Source organism: Esox lucius, chromosome 8 (assembly GCF_011004845.1).
Source record: "Esox lucius isolate fEsoLuc1 chromosome 8, fEsoLuc1.pri, whole genome shotgun sequence".
NCBI classification, from domain to species: Eukaryota; Metazoa; Chordata; class Actinopteri; order Esociformes; family Esocidae; genus Esox; species Esox lucius.
Genome location: NC_047576.1, coordinates 37,648,850 through 37,676,044, shown reverse-complemented (window position 1 = coordinate 37,676,044; position 27,195 = coordinate 37,648,850). Strand labels below are relative to the sequence as shown.

The 27,195-nt window shown below is 39.6% G+C and overlaps 1 protein-coding gene across 6 annotated transcripts in view; it reads left to right on the top strand.

Annotated features, from left to right (window-relative positions):
- The window catches only part of clcc1 (chloride channel CLIC-like 1), a 47,443-nt gene that overhangs the window by 6,343 nt on the left and 13,905 nt on the right, over positions 1 to 27,195 (top strand). For 2 of the 6 annotated variants that reach the window (XM_020044892.3, XM_010867037.3), the window contains exons 2-8: positions 2,086 to 2,190; positions 2,315 to 2,425; positions 3,602 to 3,826; positions 9,131 to 9,271; positions 14,545 to 14,644; positions 14,826 to 14,923; positions 20,904 to 21,050. In XM_020044892.3, coding sequence (XP_019900451.2) covers positions 2,086 to 2,190; positions 2,315 to 2,425; positions 3,602 to 3,826; positions 9,131 to 9,271; positions 14,545 to 14,644; positions 14,826 to 14,923; positions 20,904 to 21,050 — 927 coding nt within the window. Of the gene's footprint in view, positions 1 to 1,106; positions 1,161 to 2,082; positions 2,191 to 2,314; positions 2,426 to 3,601; positions 3,827 to 9,130; positions 9,272 to 14,544; positions 14,645 to 14,825; positions 14,924 to 20,903; positions 21,051 to 27,195 lie in introns of all 6 variants that reach the window. The other 4 variants (XM_010867039.4, XM_010867036.3, XM_010867035.3 and 1 more) reach the window with 3 other exon arrangements.

Sequence of the window (27,195 nt, the reverse complement as noted above, 5' to 3'; positions counted from 1 at the left end):
TTGAATGTGTCAAGGTAATAGGACTGAGTGCAAACCTGAGGACATTACCTTTTTATTTTAGCTTACATATTATACATATCCAAATGTTTTTTATGTCTAAATTGGAAATAGTTGCACAATAATAAAAAAATAAGATTTCTGAATGATTCTAATCATTTTATTTCATGGTGAAGTGTAGTATTAAAGACTGGGGACGGGCTAGAATAAAATAAATTCAGGGTTCTAGGTAGTTTTTAATAATGTTTTACATGATGGATCATCAAATTACTATTAGGACAAAGTGCAGGGCAATGCTTGATAATATAATGTATTAAACAGATACTTTTCCTGCATAATTATACATATAATGGCCTGGGGACAGAAAAGGCACCGATTTGGTCCGAAGCTTTGAATGTCGTTGGTCACGGGGTGTTGTACTTTGAAACGAGCTATCGATACAATAGAGCTCGGAAAACCGAACAGTGCTTCAGAGCTTTGTGTTCATTCGTCCTATCCCTAATTCACAGGCAAAAATGTATCAAGCTGCTGACAGCATACATAATAATTTGATGCAGGGTTTGTTGATTGGCAAATTCATAGTTTGCAGCTATAAGCACAATATAGTGACAATACTGTATGTCAATTAGGGCTGCATGATTTGGATAAAATACTGAATCGCAATTTCTTTGACAAATATTTCAATTATGGTTGTGATTTGTGATTTTCAAACAAGGTTTTAAACAGTTTAGATAATCTCACTTAAAAATAGAGATCATAGCCTACATAATGTGCTATTAAACTGAATAAAAATCAAGTGGAAGTCCAGTGTTTTCTATTTTACAGTTATTACCAATTTGAAGGTTCAGCCTGTGTTGAACTATTCGTTTAACTGCTAATTTAATGCCATGGCATTTGTGCCATTGCCATAGCTGGTTAGGCAACATTTCTCATCCCTTGAGGTATGTTTTTTTCCCATATTAAGTTTGATTGTAGGCACCGACATTGAAGCCGAAAATGTTAATAACCATGCTGGTGTGTGAGACAATATATTGGTGCCACTTGGTAACTTGAAGCAGATGGAAAAAACAAGTATTTAAACAAAATCCCTTTGTTCTGTCAATACCTAGATCGTACCCAAGGGGCAAGCTGTCCCCCCACCTTACCAAGGACCTAAGGATACTGTAGGTAACCTTTTCAACTCAGAAGGGAGAGACACCATCTGGACAATAGAACAAATACATTGATGATTTAAGCAGATTGAAGGAAGACCCAGTGATCTACTGATACCATTCAATGATGACCATAAACAAATACCAGATCCCCCTCTCCCACATTCCTTTTCTTATCTAAACATGTGGTCTCAGTACTTTAATCATTGAATCCTTTATACATTTATAGAATTAAGTATACATAAGTTCTAGGAATTTCGTGGCAGACTTCTGTTTGGTTTTGCGATTGTCTCAGTCTACATTTCCCTTAAACTTTCAATTTGGGTCAAAGTTACCTCCCTGGCTTGGTAATTGGACTCAACTTTATCTGCTAAACATGTAAAAGAATATCTTTTGGTGTCAAGAATGGTTGAGTCGTGATAAAATAAAATACTTTTCACATCACTCTGTCAACTAAATAGGCAAAAGCAATCGATATCGGGAGCTCTCGGTGATTGTGAAATTTTCCATTAAATTGACAGCTGTCAAAAATGCCTCTCATAAATACTGCACTGTATGTATTTAGTTATTTTATATTGAATAGTTGGGCTCTGATAAGAAGCATGGGGGGTGGTCAACTGTTGCTGGAACAAGACACTGGGGCACCTCCAACCCTATTGGATTGGCTGTTTATAGCAGACAGTACCTATCTTGGTAGATTGTTTGAACTCCGATGGATGGCTGTGTTGCCAGGTGAATGTAACTTGTGCAGTAAATTATGGGTTTTACTTTCTCACCCCTCTGCTCATATACTTGGTTCTGATCCATGACCCAGGGCCATCAGCTAGAAGGCTATATGCAAACAAAGATGAATTGTGAATGTACACAAAGTATGACAAAATACTGTCTTGGTTTATTAATATAATTGGTAAACTAATATTAGTCATTTTCTCAGCAGAGCAATTATCCCAATGTACCCACTAAAAGAAGGGAATACATCCAGGACTCTAATCAAGTGGAATTAAAGGAGTGTAACACTAGACTGGAAAACTTACAAAGAGTGGTAAAGATTACTTTTTTTAATAACAAACATTATTTTGGAAAACATCTCTTAAATGGTTATACATGGCAGTGTGGTGAGAAGGCGATAATTGATCTGTCACTTTCCTGTTTTTTTACACCTCCAGATTGAAGATTACAAGCAGAAGATGAAACATATTTCCCAGCAGCCTTCATGCAACCCAGTGTTCAAGCGATTCCTCACCAAGCTTTTGAAGGAGATTGAAAAAGTTGGCATGGTAAATATGGAATTGGCAAATATGTCAATGGCATCAAATCCTTCGTCATCCAGGAACTGCATACACACTCTGGCCACATGAGGCATTGTCCTGCATCAGGAGGGACCTAGGGTCCACTGCACCAGTGAAAGGTCTGATGATGTATCTGAGAATTTCATCCCGGTACCTTCCCGGTAACAGCAGTCAGGGAACTAGCACATGGAGGTCTGTGTGACCCTCCAAGGATATACCCACCAGACCATCACCTACCCAGTGCCAAACCAGTCATGCTGGATGGTGTTGCAGACAGCATAATGTTCACCACGGCATCTCCAGGCCCTTTCACGTCTGTCACATGCTCAGTGTGAACCTGCTCTCATCTGTGAAGCCATTGAGGAGCCAAAGGTGGACCTGCCAATTCTGTTGTTCTCTGGCTTATGTCAATAGTGCTGCACAGTGCTGGGCTGTGAGCACAGGTCCCACTAGAGGATGTTGGGCCCTCCTGCTACCCTCATGGAGTCTGTTTCTGACTGTTTGGTCAGAAATATGCACACCAGTAGCCCGCTGGAGGTCATTTTGTTGGGCTCTGGCAGTGCTTCTGTTCTTCCTCACACAAAGGAGCAGAAATCGGTCCTGCTGCTGGGTTGATGCCCTTCTACGGATCTGTCTAGCACTCCTTGTGTAACGGCCCGTCTCCTGTTATCTCCTCCATTCTCTTGAGTCTGTCCTGGGAGACACAGCAGACCTTGCGATGGCTCATGGGTGTGCCATCCTTGAGGATCTGGAATACCTGTGCAACCTGAATGGGCTGCCGGTACCGCCTCATGCTACCAGTAGTGACAAGGACACTGGCAAAATGCAAAACTGGCGAGGAATCAGTCAGGAAGGATAATGAGAGAAAAATTGTCTGGCCACCACCTGCAAAACCATTGCCTTTTTGTGGGTTGTCTTGCTTTTGGCTCTCCAGTGCACCTATTGTCTCTTTCATTTGCAACAAAACATGTGACATTGATTCACAATCGCTTATGCTTCCTAATTGGACAGATTTATATCCTTGAAGTTTAATTGACTTGGGCTTGTACTGTGATGATGTGTTCCCTTAATTTTTTTGAGCATTGTATGTTACAACCTTTTTAGGTAGATGCTGTCTTTCACGTGCCGATAATTTGTGCATTTTTATTTCTTTCCATACACCAGGCCAGTGATTTCCTGAATGATATGTACTACGATGCCAAAGTGAAACTTTCTCGGCAAGCATTGGCAGAGATTCAGAAGCTTTTGAAGGGCATGGATAGCTGGAGAACAGGGGCTCTAGACGATGCCCTGAGCCAGATCCTGGTTGAACTCAAACCGCATGACTATGAGGCTTGGAGATGGCACTTTGAGGACACGTTTGGTGTGGAGGTTAACACCATCATAAAGGTGAGAATGTGTTGCAGAGAAGAAGAATGGGTCTTTCCTCTGTAGTCTTTAATGTTTTTGTAGTGACGTATACTACCTTTCGAAAGTTGGTTCTCTTAGATATGTACTTGTTTTCCATGACAACATACATGACATGAGGTTGAATAGGAAAGGTTGAATAGCAAAATTTATTGGAAATATAGTCGTTGACAAGGTTAGAAATAATAATTTTCCTTGAAATAATAATTGTCCTTCAAACTTTCCATTTGTCAAAGAATCCTCCATTTGCTGAATTTTTTGAGGTAAGCTGAGGAGATTTCACCCGTGCTTCCTGAAGCACCTCACAAGTTGGATTGGCTTGAATGGGCACTTCTTACATACCATACAGTCAAGCTGCTCCCACAAAAGTTTAATAGGGTTGAGATCCTTCTTACATACCATACAGTTCAATAGGGGGTTGGTGACTGTGCTGGCCACTCCATTATAGACAGAATACCTGCGGACTGCTTCTTCCCTATATAGTTTTTGCATAGTTTGGAGCTGTGATTTGGGTCATTCTCCTGCTGTAGGAGGACATTGGATCCAATTGGTTTGCGTCTCACGGATGTTCTTCTTTGTGATCCTTTTGCTTTTGCATCATCAATAGTATGATGTGCAACATGCATGAATGGTCTCATCTCTATTCATTCAATCACATATCTGAACTGAGCTAATCTACTAAACCATTTGAATGTAACCTACCATCTAGTCCATTGTTTTTGGAGCACAAACTTTGCCCTGTAGGCTTTAGCTCAAAGCTAAATGTTTCTATTCAATTGATGTCAACAAAGCTAATCAGACAATGGTATATGATATCATTTATTTAACCACTTAAGTAGCATTTGCAACAGTCAATAGACTTGTATATCTAGCTAAATCATATGTCAATAATGGTTGAATGAAGTGTTACATTTCTGGATTTGGATATGGAAACGAGTGAAACACCAAGTCTCCTCTCCCAGGTCCCTTGTACCTTTCTTTGCAAACAAAACACAGTCGAGGCATTTTGCACAGTGACAGAAATATAACTGATGTCCACTGACGATTTTCACGATAATAGGCCAGCTAGAGAAAATCTCACTTCACGTTGCTTCTGTAGGTTAAAGTTCACTCCCACCCCGATTACGTCATTGCCGAAGGACAGAATCTGTGTTGTTGCTGTAGGACATAGTTCACCAGTGCCGGTTTGGATAGATCAAATTTCCCCTGTTTTTTGATCAGTGTACAGTTCTATGCTTTCACAACAGATTACTGAATGTAATTTGAATTGTTTTGGAGTAGTTTTCGGCTTGCAATGCAGTTTTGCTGTAGGGGGAGGAATAGTTTTCTCTTTTCTTTTTATTGGCCTGTCTGAGACACAGCTTTTTTTGCATAATTTAAATGACAAAGAAATCCTCCCCTCTTGAAAGTCATCAGCCCCTGGACAACTTTTGTTCATGGCAGCTACTTTTATCTAATACCTTGCTGGTTAAAACAAACGATTAACTGGTTACAGTCCTAACCTGCTTACCTGTTAAATAGATACAGATCAGTAAACAAAACACGTGTTGGATAGGCATTTGATTTCCAAAGTGGGGAACTTCAACCTACTTACCAATAATGATTAGTTACTTCAGCACGATGGACACAAAGCTAATAATTCTAGCATGGATGGCTGCCTAATCCTATGGGCTATTAAGCTATTGTCTTTTGACGTAACCATCCCATACTTACATTGACAGTGGAATAAAGCGATTTAACGAGGCTTACAACACTACTAATTACAGAAACATGAATACATGGTGAATGAAACCAAGGATGTACAGTACCATTATGCAGTATGACAGGATGCAGCAACACAAATAGACATTGCAAAGCCCAAGTCAATGACATTACAGACACCTAAGAAATAAGAACGTACAACAACGATCCGTCTACGCTGTAAGCCAGGCATCCTTTTCGTAGTTGATCGATTGAAAGTGCCACACAAATCCTTTCCCTGACTGGGACAGGGCTGCAAGGTTGGTTTTCCGCAATTTCCCATGTTTTCTCAAATTGCTTTGCCAGTAAATCCGGCACAAATCAATTCATTCTCCTCCATTGTGTGTTAAAAAACAAAAGGGCTCAGTACAAATCTAAACAGAATCTAACGGAAAGCACTACATGTAAAAATTAAACTAAATCTTAGATGTTCCTACATTATGTACTAACCTGTGTTATCTCAGTTAGGTAGCTGGCTCTCTGATCACACCACCTGAAAAATGCACACATAGACGACTAGGCAAGCTAGAAGGCTGCTACGTGCCAAAGAATAGGCTTATTTTGGCAAACTCAATCTTATTGGTTGAAGAATATGACAATCAACAATATCCTCCCCATTGGCTTCAACAGAAGATGGGATTCACTCGAAATTCTATAGGTCTCAGGATAGATTTTGGAAAATCTGATTGGACAGCACGTGGAAAATCTGATTGGATCAAAGCTCTAATTTATCTGAGCTGCACTGGAGACAGCACAACCGAGTGAGAGAAAAAAAATGAAGCCGTGTCAGTAGATTGATGGGAACGAACTATGTAAAATACAGCTAGTGTTAATGAATATATATATTAAATTATAAAAATATAATTTTCTGATGAAAAGGCCTCTGGTCAGCAGATCAGTTTCATCATTAAAGACCATTTCTGAAATTTCTGACGTAGTTACAAAATACAACCCCATTTCCCAATTATAGTCTACCTTGCTATATTGTTCAATTGCATTATATTTAGTTTTTATTGATTGCAAATGAGACTAGAGTGATCCTCAGGAAAATAACACATCTTAGAAGGTTGCTCAATGAATATTCAGTATACTCTTTAACAGTACTACTGTCCTAAAATAGTTTCAAAATATAATTTTAACCAGTTGAAATCAGAATACTGCTCCATATCTAATAAGCAACATGATGTTCATGGGCTGTTGTGGTGGCAATTTTCGTTGTCATAATATACAATTCTGTAATTGTCAGTGCATTCTGAAATAATATGCATTAAGAAATCACGCTGATGGGCCTTCAGTGATATTTGAAAATGTACTTGTGAAACGGTTTAAATCTGTCATTTGATGCTATAGAAGTAGCGTTTGAAGCATTTTTCACATTCTGAATTGCTGAAAAACCATTAAGGCCAACTTAATGGGTCCCAATTGCAAATATGTTCCTTTGGAAGAGATGGACTTATATACCTCTTTTCAAGATTTTATTTTAAACATGGTGAGCATGGTGAGCTTGCAAATGTGAGAAACCTCAATAGCGCAACCATGTGGCTGATAAACAAATATTTGCAGTCATTATTGTTGTATCATCTTTAACATATGCCCCAAGTATAATTATTATGCCCTTATCCTTGTAGGAGACCTCTTTACTAGTAGTTGCTGTGTTAACTCAAAGTAACATTGAAAAACCATGAAGTATTTAAACAGAATTGGTCCAGGAATTTAAGTAATCTACAAAAATACCTACACCATCTGCGTACGATGCATGCCCTTTTCCTCATGTGAAGCGCATATTATTCACCTGTTTTGGAGCTGGAAATTGTGTAAGTTGGCGATTAAGATATTGTACATGTCAATATCGCAGTTTTGATTATATTTCAATTAATTGTGCAGCCATAGTATGCAATTGAAATAAATCCAAAATAATTGAATTTATTCCAATCAAGTAAATAAGTTACAATACAAAACATAGTTCCATACAAACATAATTCAATGTCCTACCAACTAGTCTAAAAGTCTACCAAGTATACCATAAGTATATAAAACACTATAGTCCGAAGGTGTGCTAGGAGCTTTTGTTAACGATAGACTGCAAGAACTAAGTCAAGCTTCACTCTTTATTCCCGACCACAGACTGATTCCAAACACCCCAATTGCATCTATAGTAGGATCACCTCACCTTGGCGAAAACAACAAAGATACCGGCATTCACACATTTACATATATTCAATTGACACCATCCAAAACTAGATACTTGGTCTTGCATGATTCTTCATTCAGTAAACATTTACCTGTAACAAACAATACATGGAGAGTTGAAACACGCACAAAAAGACCAAACATCAGTGCTGTTAATCAAACGAAAGTCATATTTCTACTTTGTTGATTTGTCCATCCTCACACCTGGTTTGTCTGAGCAGCTGAGGCTACCTTGGCCCCCACCTTGTATATCTGTTTGTTTCAGGAGGTGTATTAAATAGACCCAATGGTGTGAGATTAGGATGTCCCACTGAGTTGTGTGATGGCAATTTCATCCATCAGAACTTTTAAAGGAGTAAGGACAGAGACAAAATTCTCTTGCACAATTTAATAGTTTATTTGCAAATAGAGAGACTCGTCAAATGCTTACAAACTAATCATCCGAGATGTCTCTGAAGTAGATACATGAACAGTTCGTATTTGCTGCCCAGCTGTCCTGTCAATAAAACAAATTCCCTTTGTTCTATCAATACCTAGGCTTCACTCAAGGGGCAGGCTATCCTCCCCCACATGGGTAACCTCTTCAAATCAAGGAGAAGACTCAAAGCATCTGGACAAACAATAGATTGACTCTGATGGGTTATATTTTCAAATTTATGAGTAACCCTATAATCTGCTGATACCAGTCAATAATGACCCTAAAACACCAGATCGCCCTCTCCTACATTCCTTTTCTTATACAAACATGGGGACACAGTTGAGTCGCCAGACATCATGACACCTTCACAAACCTTTCAAAACTCATCTTTCATTACACTGCAACACTGTGTGGAATCCTGCCTGTAAACAATCACAAAACTTGTTTGCTCGCCTTCCCTTACCGAAGAAGACCGGTATAGTACTACCTAGTCCAGTGTGGAATCATGTGGGGAGGATAGTACTGCAAATATCTAAAGCGAGTGTAAGGAGATTGCAAAGTCAATGCAAACTGATAGACGGACTGGTGAGACATTTTAAATGGGGAATATACCAGTCACTTATATTAATTACAAAAAGATTTGAAACATTAACTAAAACAGTGCAGTCATACAGAAAAAAATCTTTAATATTGCCCTTTTAATATTCTGGTGTCCATCAGCTTGTTTCATCCATGCACTTGACCACTAGGTTCCATCAGTATTATGAATCTTTCTGTGATACTCAACAGACTTGGTGGCTGCCTGGGCCCTCTTTATAATGACACTAATTGGTTTAATGTAATGCAAAGTCTTCGTGTGTAGACATCAGCACATCCATATATTATCCGGTTACTTCAAATGCTATCTATCCTTTTAAAGTTTATTTTTTTCCTTCCAGATGTCAGTGTGTGTCATAATCATTGTGGGCATCATCTGCACCGAGCTGTGGTCTACAGTATCCTGGTTTGTCCAGTTCAAGCGAATATTTGCCATCTGCTTTCTCATCAGTCTGGTCTGGAATTGGTTCTTTCTCTATGAGGTAAATTACTAATACAAGACTTCCATGCATTTTGTTACATTCTTACATGCTAATAGGCACTTAATTTTGCTTTGTCATCTAGTAAATAAACAAATGTATTTCAACATTTGAAGTGCTGAATGTCCCCTAGGAGGTTTGCTGTCACTGGCCTTTTTTAGTTTATTGGGTGTCTCAGTGCAGCCAGTGTGCTTTTTCTTGTTCATACACCATGGATCTTGTGTCAAACTGCTGTGGAAGCTACAGCTGGCAGTTGCCAGTACCGTTGTGATCAAAAGTTTGCATACCCTTGGTGAATTGGTAATATACAGTATCTCTCAGAATTGAGTACACCCCTCACATGTTTGTAAATATTTGTCTTTTCATGTGACAACACTGAAGAAATGACACTTTATTACAATGTGAGTGTACAGCTTGTATAACAGTGTAAATGTGCTGTCCCCTCAAAATAACACATCACACAGCCATTCATATCTAAACCGCTGGCAACAAAAGTGAGTACACCCCTAAGCGAAAATGTCTAAATTGGACCCAATTTGCCATTTTCCCTCCCCGGTGTCATGTGACTCGTTAGTGTTACAAGGTCTCAGGTGTGAATGGGGAGCAGGTGTGTTAAATTTGGTGTTATCGCTCTCACACTCCCTCATACTGGTCACTGGAAGTTCAACATGGCACCTCACGGCAAAGAACTCTCTGAGGATCTGAAAAAAATAAGTATTGCTGTACATAAAGATGGCCTAGGCTATAAGAAGATTGCCAAGACCCTGAAACTCAGACCATACGCCGCACACTGCATCAAATTGGTCTGCATGGCTGTCGTCCCAGAAGGAAGCCTCTTCTAAAGATAATGCACAAGTAAGACCGCAAATACTTTGCTGAAGACAAGCGGACTAAAGACATGGATTTCTGGAACCATGTCCTGTGGTCTGATGAGACCAAGATAAACGTATTTGGTTTTGATGGTGTCAAGCGTGTGTGGCGGCAACCAGGTGAGGAGTACAAAGACAAGTTTGTCTTGCCTACAGTCAAGCATAGTGGTGGGAGTGTAATGTTCTGGAGCTGCATGAGTGTTGCCGGCACTGGGGAGCTACAGTTCATTGAGGGAACCATGAATGCCAACATGTACAGTGACATACTGAAGCAGAGCATGGTCCCCCCCCCCTTTGGAGACTGGGCCACAGGGCAGTATTCCAACATAAAAATTACCCCAAACACACCTCCTAGACGACCACTGACTTGCTAAAGAAGCTGAGGGTAAAGGTTATGGACTGGCCAAGCATGTCTCCAGACCTAAACCCTATTCAGCATCTGTGGGGCATCCTCAAACGGAAGATGGAACAGCGCAATGTCTCTAACACCCTCCAGCTCTGTGATGTCATCATGGAGGAGTGGAAGAGGACATCCACATTCAACTGTAAGACATAACAAAATGGCACAAAATTAAAACAAAACACAGCAACAAAGAAAAGTCTAAGATTGTTTATTCCATTAGCCTACTTAAAATATATTAAAATATACAGTGGATATAAAGTCTACACTCCCCTGTAAAAATAACAGGTTTTTGTTATGTTAAAGAATGAGACAAAGATAAATCATGTCAGAACTTTTTCCACCTTCTATGTCCAATAATGTGAAAATTCAATTGAAAAACAAACTGAAATCTTCGAGGGGGAAAAATTAAAACCTTACAATAAACTGGTTGTCATTTAAGTGATGCCGATTAATCACAAAAAGTTCAGCTATTCTAGTAGGATTTACCTAACATTTTCTTAGTTGCATCTCAGAGCAAAAGCCATGGTCCACAGAGAGCTTCCAAAACATCAGTGGTATCTCATTGTTGAAAGATATCAGTCAGGAGAAGGGTACAAAATAATTTCCAAAGCGTTAGCTATACCATGGAACACAGTGAAGACAGTCATCATCCAGTGAAGAAAATATGGCACAACAGAGACCTTACAAAGAACTGGACCACCCTCCAAAATTGATGAAAAGACGAGAAGATAACTGGTCAGGGAGTCTTCCAAGAGGCCTGATGCAACATTAGAGGAACTGCAGGAAATTCTGGCAAGTACTGGCTGTGTGCTACATGTGACGACAATCTCCTGTATTCTTCCTATGAATGGGCTCTGGGGTAGGGTGGCAAGACGGAAGCCTTTTCATACAAAGAAAAACATCCAAGCCCGGCTTAAGTTTGCAAAAACAAACACCAAAAGCATGTGGGAACATGTTTTGCTCTGATGAAACAAATGTTGAACTTTTTGGCCATAATTCCAGAATTATGTTTGGCAAAAAAAACAACACTGCACATCACCCAAAGAACACCATACCCACAGTGAAGCATGGTGGTGGCAGCATAATGCTTTGGGGCTGTTTTTCTTCAGCTGACATTATAATTTCTTACAGTAATCAAACTTTGCTCGTGCTAGGCTACTTCAGCTAAGTTCCATCTCTGGGGGAAACTCTGTGTTTAGAATGTTAGACTATATAAATTCAGAACACAACGTGTACCGACCCAAATGTCCTTGTGGGGAGGAAAATTACAGCTGTTTATGCAACCATGTTATTCATATCGCGTCAAACTGTGATTGCTGTATTCCAAACACATGGGGGAGCTAGAATGCTGAAAATGCTATTTGTTCTCAAAAATCGACAATACACACAATGTTCGCAGTGTTCTCCTAAAATAACAGGTTATAATGAAATTAAAAGCTAAATGTTTCTAGTTGCAACTTCATCACTGATATAATTACGAAAATTTTTAATAAAGAAATACACCAATAGCCTACACAGAAATAAAGACTTTGTTTAAACATTTTAATTGTCTTAGGAAATAATAAAATACAAAGCAGAACTATTTGTTACGATCATAGTTTTGATCTATGGCATTGTAGAAAAACACATTTATTACATTTGGCGAATAGGCTGTCAGAGATTACTGGTATTGTATTTAATAGACATGCGTTGGTCGCTTAAATAGCCATTCTGTATACTTGCCTACATTTAAACGGCAATAAAACACACATATGATTCAACAAATGTTTTTTATTTAAATTAGTCAGCAAAATAAACTCTTCACAATCTTTGGGAACTGATCATACAGTATAGGCGACACCATGATATTGCTATGATCTCATTGTCCTCTGGGTTAATTTTCTTAATCGATCCTCTTCCTCTTTTTAACAGCAAGCCCTAATCGTGGCAAGCAAATTGTGCCGTTCGCTTGCCTGACTCCAACCTTTATACAAAAAAACTAAAAGCAAATCGCAGGTTTCTGTGCTTTTGAAATTGCACATGTTCAAATTGTGATTCCAGATTATTAGTATAAAGGTTGGAGTCTGGCAAGCGAACGGCACAATCGTGTCAGTCTATCTTCAATCGCTCTTACAACACATCTTCCCCTACCTTTTGCTATTTTAAGACAAAGATTTACATTTCAAATGTCCAGCTGTATGTCTCAAATTGGTCAATCAAACTATACAACACATTGTTCTGTTCATGCCTTTCACTTGTTCCAATTTATTAAAAGTATTCTTAAAAAACCCAAATTCCGTGTTGGCTACCGAAAGTAATAGCCACAACCCCATTAAGTAACATCATGCGCTGGTCAGGGAAACGGTACTAGCTGTGCTAGTACTCTGAACAGTAAATTAACTAGTCAGAAACATGAAGATGGGGCGTGGAGCCCACTGCGAAAGAATAGTGCGGAGTAGAGCTTCCTGTTAAGGAGAGGAAGAGGATCGACTAAGAAAATGAACCCAGAGGACAATGAAATCGAGACTAGGGATGATTTGGTGCCAAAAATAAATCAACTGTTGTTTGGGAATATTTATTTGCTACGATCATAGAATATCGGCATGAATAGCTTTACCAAGGCCTAAAGCATGCTTGATAAACTCATTTAATTTGATAAATAAAGGAAAGGATGATTTACAGTGTTAGACATCTGCCATTTTGTATAGTGGTTTTAATAATTATCGCATACCTGTTTGTCAAGGGAGAGAGTAATCCAATTATTTATTGCAGCATTAGAAAGTCTTGTTCATGAGGTTACGGACCTGGTCTTCCTTACACAACCACTTCTCACTGTAATGTTGGTTACAAGCTGATATATACATTGAAGGGTGTGTCTACCTAGCAAAGATCAGGGTTCCAAGACCGTAACCCCCATGCCAAATGGTCAATGTAAACATTCCTGCGGTTATTTGGGTGCAACCTACAGAGAGATGGTCTAAATAGAGGTTTCTGTTGTTCTCATTATCTAGGCACACCCACTTCCAATGAAACATACCTTCACATTGTAATTGTTAATGCTCAGATTCCTCAACAGTGTCACAGTGCCACCCATGATCAAGACAGCCTCCGGCTGCTGGCACAGCTTTCACAGTGCCGCATTCAGTCTCCACTATTAAGCACATCTGTTCCAGATCATCCAGGACTTCCCATCATTATGCACACCGAATCCTCATTACTAGGCCTACAGCTAAGGAAAACTGTGCATCAGGGTTTACGTTAGCCAGCAAATGCTTTTTGCCATTATCAGGTATTCTGCCAGATGAAAATATCAACCGCCAAAATGTCCGGTGGGAAATATGCCAAATTAATTTGGAAATAGATTAATAGGATATTAAATTGCCTAATATTGTGTGACCTATATGATCTGTTGCCAAGAAAACAGCGAGCCTCTGCATACTCTCACAATAAGACATTACTGAGTCATGTGACTAAGCTCGGTGCGAGAATCAAAAGCAACCCAAGCACAGCATAAGGCTCCGAAATGTCGAAGGTGAAGCAGACATAACCAGGCCAGTTTTAAAAAATCTAGTAATTCTGCAACTGGCCAATTATTTAAACCGAAATACAATTATTTGACTGGAAATATAGCTGTTGATTACAACGATTACATTTGCATTTATGTAGGCTAATTGCAGACTTCTACCAAGTACATTACTTTGTGTCAAATCTGTTAAAATTATTGTATTTTATTTTTATTTTTTGGTTTGTTACATTGAGCTCAATGGGGGGTTCCATAGCACATTTCCACTTGTCATTACAGAATATTATTCTTGATTTAGTATAATTACTACTATGCTACTAGTATACTGGTTCCTGTTTATTTTCCTTTTTTTTTTTTTTAAAGAGTTAACAACCAAATTCATGGTGCTAGAATATGAGCCCTGTAGGTAGCATCTTAGGCTGCTAGAATACTGGTGGCCAAAATGTTCATACATTTTTACCCAATGCTAAATAAAAAAAATTGAATTGTCTTGTCCTGTTAGATTGCCTTTGCTGAACACCAAAACAAAATGGTGAAGATGGAGGGCGTTGATGCGAAATGCACTGGAAGAAAGAAAATTGATTGGTGGGATAATTTGAAGGGTGAGATGATGATACAAATAAACATCTGAGCTTGCACAAAATATCTTCCCACATGCATATAAAATTTTCCTCATATTAAATAATGTCAAAGATAATAGTAATTGAATTATGAATATATTGTAAAATGAAAATATTTACCTCTAGTACTAAGACACTGCACTCCTTCCTGCCTTTGCACCAGATTGGGGAAGAGTAACCTTTACTCTCCAGGATGATCCTTGTAAGATGTACTACGAAGTCCTCATGGTCAACCCCATCCTTCTTGTACCCCCAACTAAGGTAACCTGCATTTGGTTCTCAACTGATTATTCTTCAGGAGCAAAATTTGACAATCAGGATTCAGTCGTGACCCTTATTGAATGATAAAAAAAAAACATACTGTATTCATGGGCTTTTTCCTGGTTTAAGTTCAAACGAAATAAAACATGAATATGGTTTTATGGTTTGAAAGACAAAAGATGGCATTTATTCGCCATTAGAAAACAGCAAAATGTTTATCAATTCAAGGGAATTATCCATTATGTATTACATATTTTTGAGGCAGATGTCATAACAGACTTATGTAATAAATAAGGCTTATTGAAAGTGGGACACAACATTTATTGTCAATTAACAGTATTTTAGTGCTAATTAAATCTACAAAATGAGCCTCTCAATCTTCAATTAACTCATGAACCACGTAAATGTTCTGAACAGTATTTTTTTAACCATGACATTTTGAGTGCACTGCGCAAACAAATTAAGGGAACACATAACTCATCACAGTATAACATCAAGTCAATTTGTCTTCAGGGATATCAATCTGTCCAGTTAGGAAGCATAAGCGATTGTGAATCAATGTCACCTGTTTTGGTGCAAATGACAGTAACAACAGGTACACAGAGAGGCAACAGCAAGACAACCCCCAAAAAGGGAATTTTGCAGGTGGTGGCCACAGACAATTGCTCTCTCCTTATCCTTCCATCTCCTGGAGGAGACACCAGGAGACAGGCCATTACACGAGAAGAGAGGGACAGGGCTGTAGAAGGTCATCAACCAGCAGCAGGCCCGGTATCTGCTCCTTTGTGTGAGGAGGTACAAGAGGAGCACTGCCAGAGCCCAATGGAGGAGCTGTGTTTAGCAGTTATGCTGTACACAACTGGTATTAACTACCAGAAGATCGTGCCCAAAACGTATCCATTTTTAAATCCAGGTTAAAATCACTTTTCACATGCCTATGACTGGGCACTTAAACTTAACCACACTGTTTAACCTTATAGCTTCCTATGTTTTTGTCCTGGTTTTATATTTTCTTATTATTTTTGTTATTATTATGTTTTCATTAGGGTTTCAGCAGTTCACTGGTGAAACCCTATTGTGTTTGTGTTTGTTCTGGTTCATTATTATTATTAGGGTTTCAGTAGTTCACTGGTGAAACCCTATTGTTTGTTCCGGTTCATTAGGGTTTCAGCAGTTCACTGGTGAAACCCTATTGTGTTTTTTCTGGTTAATTATTATTATTAGTGTTTCAGTAGTTCACTGGTGAAACCCTGTTGTGTTTGTTCCGGTTCATTATTATTATTATTATTATTATTATTCTGTCAGAAAAGGGTGTTTTTTGCAAATTCCTGTGAGATTAAATGGCTTAAAGGGGCTCATTGTTATAGTAGTAAAGGGGCTATGGGCTGCAACTTCTGGTGCAGTGGCATGCATGTCGGCCTTATGGGAGCCCTGTCACATGCCTCCAAAGTTGCTCTTTTTGCAAGGTCACCACGCCCACCCCTTGTGACCTAGAGTATTGGAAATTAGTAGATAGGTGTATCTGCTCATGATGATTTTTCCCCCCATTGTGTCCCATAAAGAAAACACACAAAAAAACTCTTCAAATATTATATCAACCAGACCATTATGTCAAAAAACATGGATGCTATTGACCAATGAACGTGAGGGGGTGTGGTTTTGCACATATATAGACACATAATTCTACTTGGTATGTATGTTGACAAGGACCATACGGCAAAAATGACTGCAAGGATTTTCTTATCACCCACACGGTGGCACTATTGACATTAGAATGGTCACCATATTCACTCTGTTTGAGGTACAGCCATGAAAAGAAGTAGATAAGTCAGTCTCCTCACAAGGAACATATTTGCCATTGGGAATCATTAAATTTGCTTTAATGGTTTGGCGGCCATTTTTAATTTGTGATAAACACTAAAAAATTCACTTCTCTGGCAACAAATGTCCGATCTTCAAGCACTTTAATATTTGACTTCTATGGACGATGATCTTCAAAGGTTGTATCAATCAGGCCAGTATGTTAAAAAACATGGCCGCCCTTGACAGATGAACATGGGCAGAGGTGTAGTTTTGCACATATATTGACACATCTTCTATAAGGATATTGGTATTATGATTCTACTTGGTGCGTATGTTAAGAAAGATGATACGACAATATTGACTGCAAATATTTTTTTATCAACCACATGGTTGCGCTATTGAGGTTCCCCACATTTGCAAGCTCACCATGCTCACCATGTTTAAAATAAAATCTTGAACAGAGGTGTCCATGTTCTCTAAAGGAACATATTTGCAATTGTGACCCATTAAGTTGGGCATAATGGTTTTTCAGCATTCTGAATTTGTGAAAAATGCTTCAAACGCTACTTCTATAGCATCAAATTACGTATTTAAACATTTTCACAAGTACATTTTGGAATATCGCTGAAGGCCCCTCAGCGTGACAAGTATGCACGGACAATTCCAATATTGTATATTATGACAACATAAATTGCCACCACAGCAGCCCATAAACACCCTGTTGCTAATTAGATATGGAGCAGTATTCTGATTTCAACTGGTTAAAATTTTGAAACTATTTAAGGCAGTAGTATTGTTAAAGAGTATACTGAATATTTATTGAGTAACCTTCTAAGATGTTATGTTCCTGAGGATCCCTCCACTTGTCTTATCAATAAAAAATATGCTAACCAGCAGACCATGGTTTGTGTTACTAATGCCTTTATTTATGTGATTATTCACTATTTCACTAAACATGGTAAAAAATTATGAATTTCCGATTCTTGCATATTTATTAATGGACAAATATGATGAGTGAAAAACACCTTTATGAAGGTTATGTTGAGCTTGTTTGGCTAATTATTGTTTACGTGTGCAGCCATTAATCTGTCATTTGCAACATTAATAAAAACACTACTCTGTTGGAAATATAATGCCATTGAACAAAATAGTAAGGTAGACGATAATTGGGAATGGGGTTGTGTTTATTAACTATGTTGGAAATTTCAGAAATTGTAATTAATGACACCCTAGTTAACATTTTGTCGCTAATAATTACAAAACTTTGAAGACTTGATAAAGTTATTGTTTGGTATACAATAAGATATTTTTCAAAACTGCTGCTGACCAGAGGCCTTTTTTGCTGGCCTAGTGATATCAGAAAAGTTTATATTTATTTTCATTAACGCTAGATGTATTTTACAAAGTTCGTTCCCATCAGTCTACTGACGTAGTTTCATTGCTTTTCTCTCCCTCGGTTGTGCCGTTTCCAGTACAGCTAAGATAAATCAGAGCTTTTATCCAATCAAATTTTCCACGTGTTGTCTCCGGGTGAAGTGTGTAAAGACCTTATTTTCCATCCCTCCACTGTAATGTACAAGGGATACTTTTTGCGGAAAAACTTTTTAGTACCGCAGTGAATGTATTGTACAAAAGAGTTTGTAAAATTACAAATATAATGTGAAATCATGGGGCACTGTGCAAAACTATATATTGTTGTCCCTCTTTAACCCCAAATGCAACACAGTATACTGTACATGGAATTCATATTGCCTCATTAGTTAGCAGCTAGTGGCTTTTATTAGGAGTCTGGCTAGTTTCTGCATCTAAAATTATTCTGTTGACATGGACATTATAACAGACAGTTTAGGTATTAATAATTTTCCCTTTAGATATGTCGTTATGAATTCCAGCCTCAGTAGCTAATTTATCCATTGTTTTGATTTGTACAATGACTTGGTACTAAAGCAAATATTTAGTGGAATGCAATGTTGCCATGATTATTTAATTTTAAAAAGCTACCTAGCAGAGTACAAAACATTGCTAATGTTAGTGATAAATGCTATCCATGTATAGCTAGTAACATTAGGTGAATGAATGCTAGTTTAGCTAGCTAGTAGCTAGTAATGTTAGATAATTGTAATATATTTAACTAACCTCAGTTTAGTATAACATTAGTCCTTCAAAAATCATTTTGGTGACATGAACATTATAACATACGGTTTAGATAATAATCTGAGAGAGTGTGTTGTGTTCAAGCCTCAGTAGATAATCCATTCTCAGTATAGTAATTTTGTATTTTCATTGGTTTCTACACCACCACTTCTGAGGGCTAAATTAACATGAAATCTGACTTGTAATTTAACAATAACATTATCATTTTCATAGTCAACATATTTTTACAGTAAGAATAGAGAGGGTATTTTCCAAATAAATGAACATCTGGAAAGGTATTGGTTTTATTGTTGCCATCTGTATTTTGATCATTGAAAATAAACAATTCTAAAAGAAATAGTTTGCTCAATCATTGATGGTAATATGCATACTTAGGTAAACATACCTTTAAATATTATAATGATTATCTTCTGACCCCTTCATTATCGTACAACAAGCAAAAGCTGAATTCATTTATATGCTCTGCACTGGGGAAGACTGATCAACATCCATAGTTATATTTACCATACAATTATGCTACATTTATTACATTTTGAAAACATCAAGCCTATTTACATTGTTTGGTGCTATGGGTGTTATACTGCTCTCATCGTGTCAGATATTTGAAGTATCCATACTTATTTGTTGCAGAATATTTTATTATAATACCATATGAGGTAAGTGTCCTGAAAACTATTGCAATGTAACATGCAAGTAAATTCAGTTTGGCCATAACACTTTGTTCTTCTTTGTCACTCAGTGAGATTTCATTTGGTGCACATGATCAGGGTTGTGTCTTTACTTTGTGTTAATGATGTTTTCACATGGGGGTGTTTTCATTTGAGTATTTGTTTTTATGTTGTATTTTTATTTTGTTTTCTTTGTAAAGCACATTGAATTGCTTCAACATATGAATTGTGCTATACATATAAATTAGCTTGCTTGCTTACTTACAAAATGACCGCCAGCAGGCTACTGGTGTGGATGTTTCTGATCAAACTTGTCAGAAACTGATTCCATGATGGTGGCCTGACATCCTCTAGTGGGACCTGTGCTCACAGCCCAGCACCATGCAGCTCAATTTGCATTCGCCAGGGAACACCAGAATTGGCAGGTCCACCATTGGCGCCCCATTCTCTTCACAGATGAGAGCAGGTTCACACTGAATACACACGTGAAAGTGTCTTAAGACGCTTATGCTGTCTGCAACATCAACATTTTCCAAAACCCTCCAGCATATTATGGTCATTTATGATTGTGTATTTTTACAAACAACATGGAGTCAGATTATTAGATATTAAATTATATTGTTGGTCATAGATTTTCTTGCACAACATTTTCCTACCTGTCCACTCAGTAAATAGAAAGGGGTTAACCTTTATCGCCCATACTTCATTTGGCCAAAAATAAGTAACTGGTTGTGTCTGTGCACAGACACAGATGAGCCAAAAAGTTAATTCCGGACACTGACTCCAGCCCTCAATCGGTTGGTGATTTTGGTTTCCACTGACCGTTGTTACATCATATTGTTCTCAACGGATTACGCTATGTACAGTAAAGATTTTGATCTGTAATATATTTTCATTCATCGAGACCTGATGTGGGATTTAAGTGTTCCCTTAGTTTTTTAGCTGTGTATATGGAAAAACAAACATGACCCTAATTAGTTAGCAACCTATGGGAGAAATTACTTGTAAATCAGTGGTAGCAACCTGGATGTAAGAGATGGTCTACTTGGGACTGAAGTATCCTTCCCTCTACTTGATAGAGCTGTGCTTTATGCAATTTTGGATAAACAGCTCTGGAAAAAATGAAGAGACCACTGAACCTTTTTCTTTCCTTTCCAAAAAAGTTGAAAAGAAAGGTTTTGAGTGAGGAACAGAAGAGTTAAATGTATAGGGCCACTGAAAATTGAACGCTTCTGGTCCTCGTTCAAAAAGAAAAAGGTGCTGTGGTCTCTTCATTTTCTCCGGAGCTGTATATATTCTTCTTATTTTACCTGTCCAAATACAGTTGGAGAATAACGTTATTTCTGTCTCTGTAGGCAATCACTATGACCATCACCAACTTCTTCACTGAGCCTCTAAAGCACTTTGGCCAAGGGATTAGCGAGTTCCTCAAAGCTCTCCTCAAGGACCTCCCAGTCACCCTGCAGATCCCTGTGCTTATCACCATTGTGCTTTCCATCCTGGTAAGGGCCCAGACAACACAGAACAACTCAAACAGTCTTATCTAATTCACTTTGAGTAAAATATAATTATTATATTATTACATGTTCCCTTAATTGTTTTGAGCAGTGTAGTAACAATGTCATATAAGCTAGCATTTCTGTAGCTAAACTCTTAGCATGAGCCTAGAATATGTTCTTTGCAAACTGAGTCAAAGGAGTTTTTACAGTACTTCACTATGTACAATGTCTTAAACATTACAGAAAATTATAAGCAAAGCTCCTTAAGGCACAAATGTGACAGAATTTGAGAAACTGGGCTTATTAGCAAAAAATTGGGTTTTGCATTTTATAAAGGTCCAGATTCAGAGCTTTGAAATTATATATAAAACAATATTGTTTGATAAAAATATGGTAAAGATATGCTGATTTAAACGTTGATAATGTGCTATACTTAGTTCTGAGAAAAGAGGCTTGAAAGAAGAGGTGCACTTTGTTTATGCCCATTCAGCGCAGCTCACCACCTCTTAGGCCTTAACCCCACCCGGCTATTTAAGTATTTAAATGGGGACACTCTGGCCTTGTGCTAAACTGGTCTGGTTAGTCTCTAATAAACACATACTATATCAAACCAAATAAATATACGTTTTCTTCACATGGACTTCATACATCACGTAAAAACGGTACCATGAAAGGTGAAGTAGGTTAGCAGCAGGATTCATTAACAAGAAACCAGGCAAGCCTAGTTCAGCCGGCCCGCAATAGAAAGTGATCGTGGCTGTCCTCTCAAGATTCAAACCCTGTCTTTTTAACCACTACGCCACAGAGCTGATTCTTTGCAGTGTGTCAGTATAGCATATTGACATTATATAATATTGTCATGCATTAACATCACGTCAAGTTTTAATATTTTGTTAGACACCATTAAGCATCATTTTAAACTGAGTAACGTTTCTTAGTAATTTTACCACCACCACAAATAGCATCTATTTACTGTATGGCTTTTGCCACTGGCCGTTTTATCAGCTTATTAGCCATTCGTGAATGACATTGATATAATAACTACTGTATCAATATAGGTGACGATAACTGACTTTTACTTCAAGTGAAAAGACAAGATAATCGTGTAGCCAGCGAAGTGTTTGACTGTCCTGAAGAAATCCTAAGACATAATTCAAAAATCCACCAGAATAGTCGCAATATTATAGTTAACTAGTGTTGGCTGTTCTTGTAGCAGCAAGATATTATTTCTTACAAAAATGATGCCACCATTGAAGTATATAAGCGATATAGTTAACAATCTAGTTTGTCTATTTAGTCTGTAATTTTATGTTTAATGTCCGTTGCAATGTTGTTCTTGTCTGTTGTTTTTTTACATACTAGATTAACTATATGGCCTTATACATTTCAATTATGGCTTTTATTGTGATAATGAAAATCTTAGTGCTGCCAGTATAATACCATGCTGCTAAAATAACGCTAATGAAGCCTCGTTTGGCCAATACTACAGTAAACAGTTTCATTTTAGGTTTCCCATAGCTACAGAAGGTTGTAGCCAGTTAAGTTTTTGTCTATTCTGAACAAATCCTCTTTTACCACTTGCCGTTTTAACAGCTAATTAGCCATTCATGAATTACATTAAGTATCTATCAACATAGGTGACGATAACTGACTTTTGTCAAGTGAAAAGACGAGAGAATCGTGTAGGCAGCAATGTGTTTGTCAATCCTGAACAAATCCTAATATCCACCAGATCTGTTTTATTTTACGCTTCATATTACATAGTTACAAGGTTATTGCCAGTGAAATTTTTGTCTGTCCTGAACCTCAGGCATAATGCGTTTGGACGGTTACGGGAGTTGAACACGGGACCTGTTGTTCCGCAGCCCGTGTCTCTAACCACTACATTATTTAACATGGTGTAGTCAGTCAGGGATGGACTCACTCAATAAGAGACATTCTAGGCGTGCTCCGCTTACACGTCTGGCAAAAAACAGTAGCAGCAATGTCAGTGCAGATGGACAGCCACTGAGCCATTATATGGTTCTAGATTAGGCATAATCACACACACACCCGGATGAATGACCGGTCAATCAGTTAGCTTATTATCACGTTAAGTGACTTGTTCACTTTTGCGAAGACTAGGCAAACATAATAGCTAAGCATAATCACACACAATCTAGAAACCAGAAAATGTTAGCTAGCTGGTAAGTTAATGAGGTTACCTAGCTAGCTAACATTAACAGTAACGTCAATAGCTATAGCTAGTTAACTAGCAATACAAACGACTTGGACATCTTTTTGAAAGGGAATAATCTGTAGCTATTTAGCAAACATTACACTTACCCATATACATGTATCGCGGCAGACAGAAACAAATATCCTCTGATTACATCCAAAGTTGTTACATTTGTTGTTTGAGTTTAGTCTGTTGACGTTGAGTCTTTTCGCTACCGTTCACACTCAAGGTGTTCAATACTCCAATAATCTATGCATCTTTCGTTGTCGCTATCATAACTGCCATGATTGTCCTTTTCTTGTAAATGTAATCCGTAAACTGTTGTTTTATACAAGAGAAGCAAATGTTTTCTTTCCACCATTGGCACTGCAATGAAATGCCTACATTTTCCCTGAAAGTTTCAAACAGTATCAAAGTCTAGGATTTCCTCATCATTGTCTGGTTCATCTTCTGAGTCATGGCATCATTGTACTCCAGAAAGTAGTATCTCAGAACTTCGTTGATAACACCAGCAAAATTCAGGGCAGCAATGTGATTCTCACAGCTGTAGCAATGGGTTCGCAGTTGTCCATTTTTTTAAATCCCGGAATCACAATGATTTATTAACAAAGCATTCGTATTATGACAAAAGATATTTAAATGATAGACCAATCAGAACTCAGCATGTCCAGCCCCTTCATTATCTCAGCCAATGAAAGAAAGTCCTGTATTTTCTGCAGGTTAAACAAGGGTTTTAGTTTAAAATTGTATTCGCATTTACACTTCGCATACTAGTTTTTTATTAAGTCACATTAAAGTTCACATCTTCAAGAAGGCATTTCTGCAAAAAAGACAAGGTCCCAGAACATGTTTTTCTTATAAACGGCTTTCCAGAAAAATAGTGATTTGCAACATATGCCCAGTTTCCCGAATTCTGTCACAAATGTGAAAAGGATAACAACAAGAGCTAGCTAAACCTCCCTGAGAAGGATTATCAACAAGGTTTTCTATAAAGTCACATGACCTTCATAAAGACTATATACAAAAAATATCCACCAGACGGCACTGAAAACAAATAACATGACACTGCTGTTTCCTATTCCTACTTATTCTTACTCTAAAGAATCTTGACACTTCCAAGTTGGTATTCAGAATTATGTTCTTTAATTACTAAGCACTCAAAAGCTAGTTCATGTTACACCTTTTGGTGAAGATGAACCACGAAGGATCAAACAGTCAGTGAATCAATTGTTAGTTTGGGGGAGAGGTGTTCTGATTCCATATCTAGAGCTAGGAAATATAGCTCTAGATATGTAAGTATATACATAATTGTCTAATTCCCAATGCATTTTTAGTTTGGGAGAAAATATTTATTTTAAGTTTAAAGACCTAAGTAATATATTTATATTCAAATATGTTTTTGTCTGTCTAGTTAGAACAGTGTTTTCCATTGGAACTGCAGCAGCACTATTTTGTTGCAGTGGTTTTTATAAAAAGTTGGAAAACACCTATTCCGTGGTTCAGTGTCTTAAGTTTGATTTAGGTTATTTTGGTAGTTGTTTTAGATTTGAATAGCTTTTGTATTTTCTACAACTGCTGTAATTTAAGTGGGATAAGAAGCAGTTTTTTTCATGGTCGAATGAGAGAGCCCCTCCAAGAACTGCCACGTGGTGGAGGGGTTTGAGTAGCATGAGTGACCCTAGGAGCTATGTTGTCTGGGGCTATATGCCCCTGGTAGGGTCTCCCAAGGCAAACAGGTCTTAGTCGACGGGTCAGACTACGAGCGGTTCAAAAACCCCTTAAAGATGTATACAATTTTGAGTACCGTGACGTCGCCCGGTATGGCGCAGCCGGGGCCCCACCCTGGAGCCAGGCCTGGGGTTGGGGCTCGTATGCGAGCGCCTGGTGGCTGGGCCTTCCCCCATGGGGCCCGGTCGGGCTCAGCCCGAAGGAGCGACGTGGGGCCGCCTTCCTGTGGGCTCACCACCCACAGGAGGGACCATAAGGGGCCGGTGCGAAGAGGATCGGGCGGCAGTCGAAGGCAGGGGCGTAGACAACCCGATCTCTGGACACGGAAACTGGCTCTAGGGACGTGGAATGTCACCTCGCTGGCGGGGAAGGAGCCTGAGTTAGTGCGTGAGGTTGAGAGGTTCCGATTAGAGGTAGTCGGGATCACCTCTACGCACGGCTTGGGCTCTGGAACCACACTCCTTGAGAGAGGATGGACTCTTCACCACTCTGGAGTTGCCCATGGTGAGAGGCGGCGGGCTGGTGTGGGTTTGCTTATAGCTCCCCAGCTCTGCCGCCATGTGTTGGAGTTTACCCCGGTGAACGAGAGGGTCGTTTCCCTGCGCCTACGGGTCGGGGATAGGTCTCTCACTGTTGTTTGTGCCTACATGCCAAACGGCAGTGCAGAGTACCCAACCTTCTTGGAGTCTCTGGGAGGGGTGCTGGAAAGTGCTCCGACTGGGGACTCTATCGTTCTACTGGGGGACTTCAACGCCCACGTGGGCAACGACAGTGACACCTGGAGGGGCGTGATTGGGAGGAACGGCCCCCCTGATCTGAACCCGAGTGGTGTTCAGTTATTGGACTTCTGTGCTAGTCACAGTTTGTCCATAACGAACACCGTGTTCAAGCATAAGGGTGTCCATCAGTGCACGTGGCACCAGGACACCCTAGGCCGCAGGTTGATGATCGACTTTGTTGTCGTCTCATCTGACCTGCGGCCGTATGTCTTGGACACTCGGGTGAAGAGAGGGGCGGAGCTGTCAACTGATCACCACCTGGTGGTGAGTTGGATCCGATGGCCGGGGAGGAAGCTGGACAGACTCGGCAGGCCCAAGTGTACTGTAAGGGTCTGCTGGGAACGTCTGGCCGAGTCTCTTGTCAGAGAGATCTTTAACTCCCACCTCCGGCAGAGCTTCGACTGGATCCCGAGGGAGGCTGGAGATATTGAGTCCGAGTGGACCATGTTCTCCACCGCCATTGTCGAAGCGGCCGCTTGGAGCTGTGGCCGTAAGGTCTCCGGTGCCTGTCGAGGCGTCAATCCCCGAACCCGGTGGTGGACACCGGAAGTAAGGGATGCCGTCAAGCTGAAGAAGGAGTCCTATCAGGCCTGGTTGGCTTGTGGGACTCCTGAGGCAGCTGACGGGTACCGACAGGTCAAGCGGGCTGCAGCCCGGGTGGTTGTGGAGGCAAAAACTCGGGCCTGGGAGGTGTTCGGTGAGGCCATGGAGAAGGACAATCGGCTGGCCTCGAAGAGATTCTGGCAAACCATCCGGCGCCTCAGGAGAGGGAAACAGTGCCCTACCAACGCTGTTTACAGTAGAGGTGGGCAGCTGTTGACCTCAACTGAGGATGTCGTCGGGCGGTGGAAGGAGTACTTCGAGGATCTCCTCAATCCCGCTGTCACGTCTTCCATTGAGGAAGCAGAGGATGAGGGCTCAGAGGTGGACTCGTCCATCACCCGGGCTGAAGTCACAGAGGTGGTCAAGAAACTCTTCTGTGGCAAGGCACCGGGGGTGGATGAGATCCGACCTGAGTACCTCAAGTCTCTGGATGTTGTGGGGCGGTCTTGGTTGACACGCCTGTGCAACATCGCGTGGCGGTCGGGGACAGTGCCTCTGGGATGGCAGACCGGGGTGGTGGTCCCTCTTTTTAAGAAGGATGACCGGAGGGTGTGTTCCAACTATAGGGGGATCACACTTCTCAGCCTCCCCGGGAAAGTCTATGCCAGGGTTCTGGAGAGGAGAATACGGCCGATAGTAGAACCTCGGATTCAGGAGGAACAGTGTGGTTTTCGTCCGGGCCGTGGAACACTGGACCAGCTCTATACCCTCTACGGGGTGTTGGAGGGTTCATGGGAGTTTGCCCAACCAATCCACATGTGTTTTGTGGATTTGGAGAAGGCATTCGACTGTGTCCCTGGCGGCATCTTGTGGGGGGTGC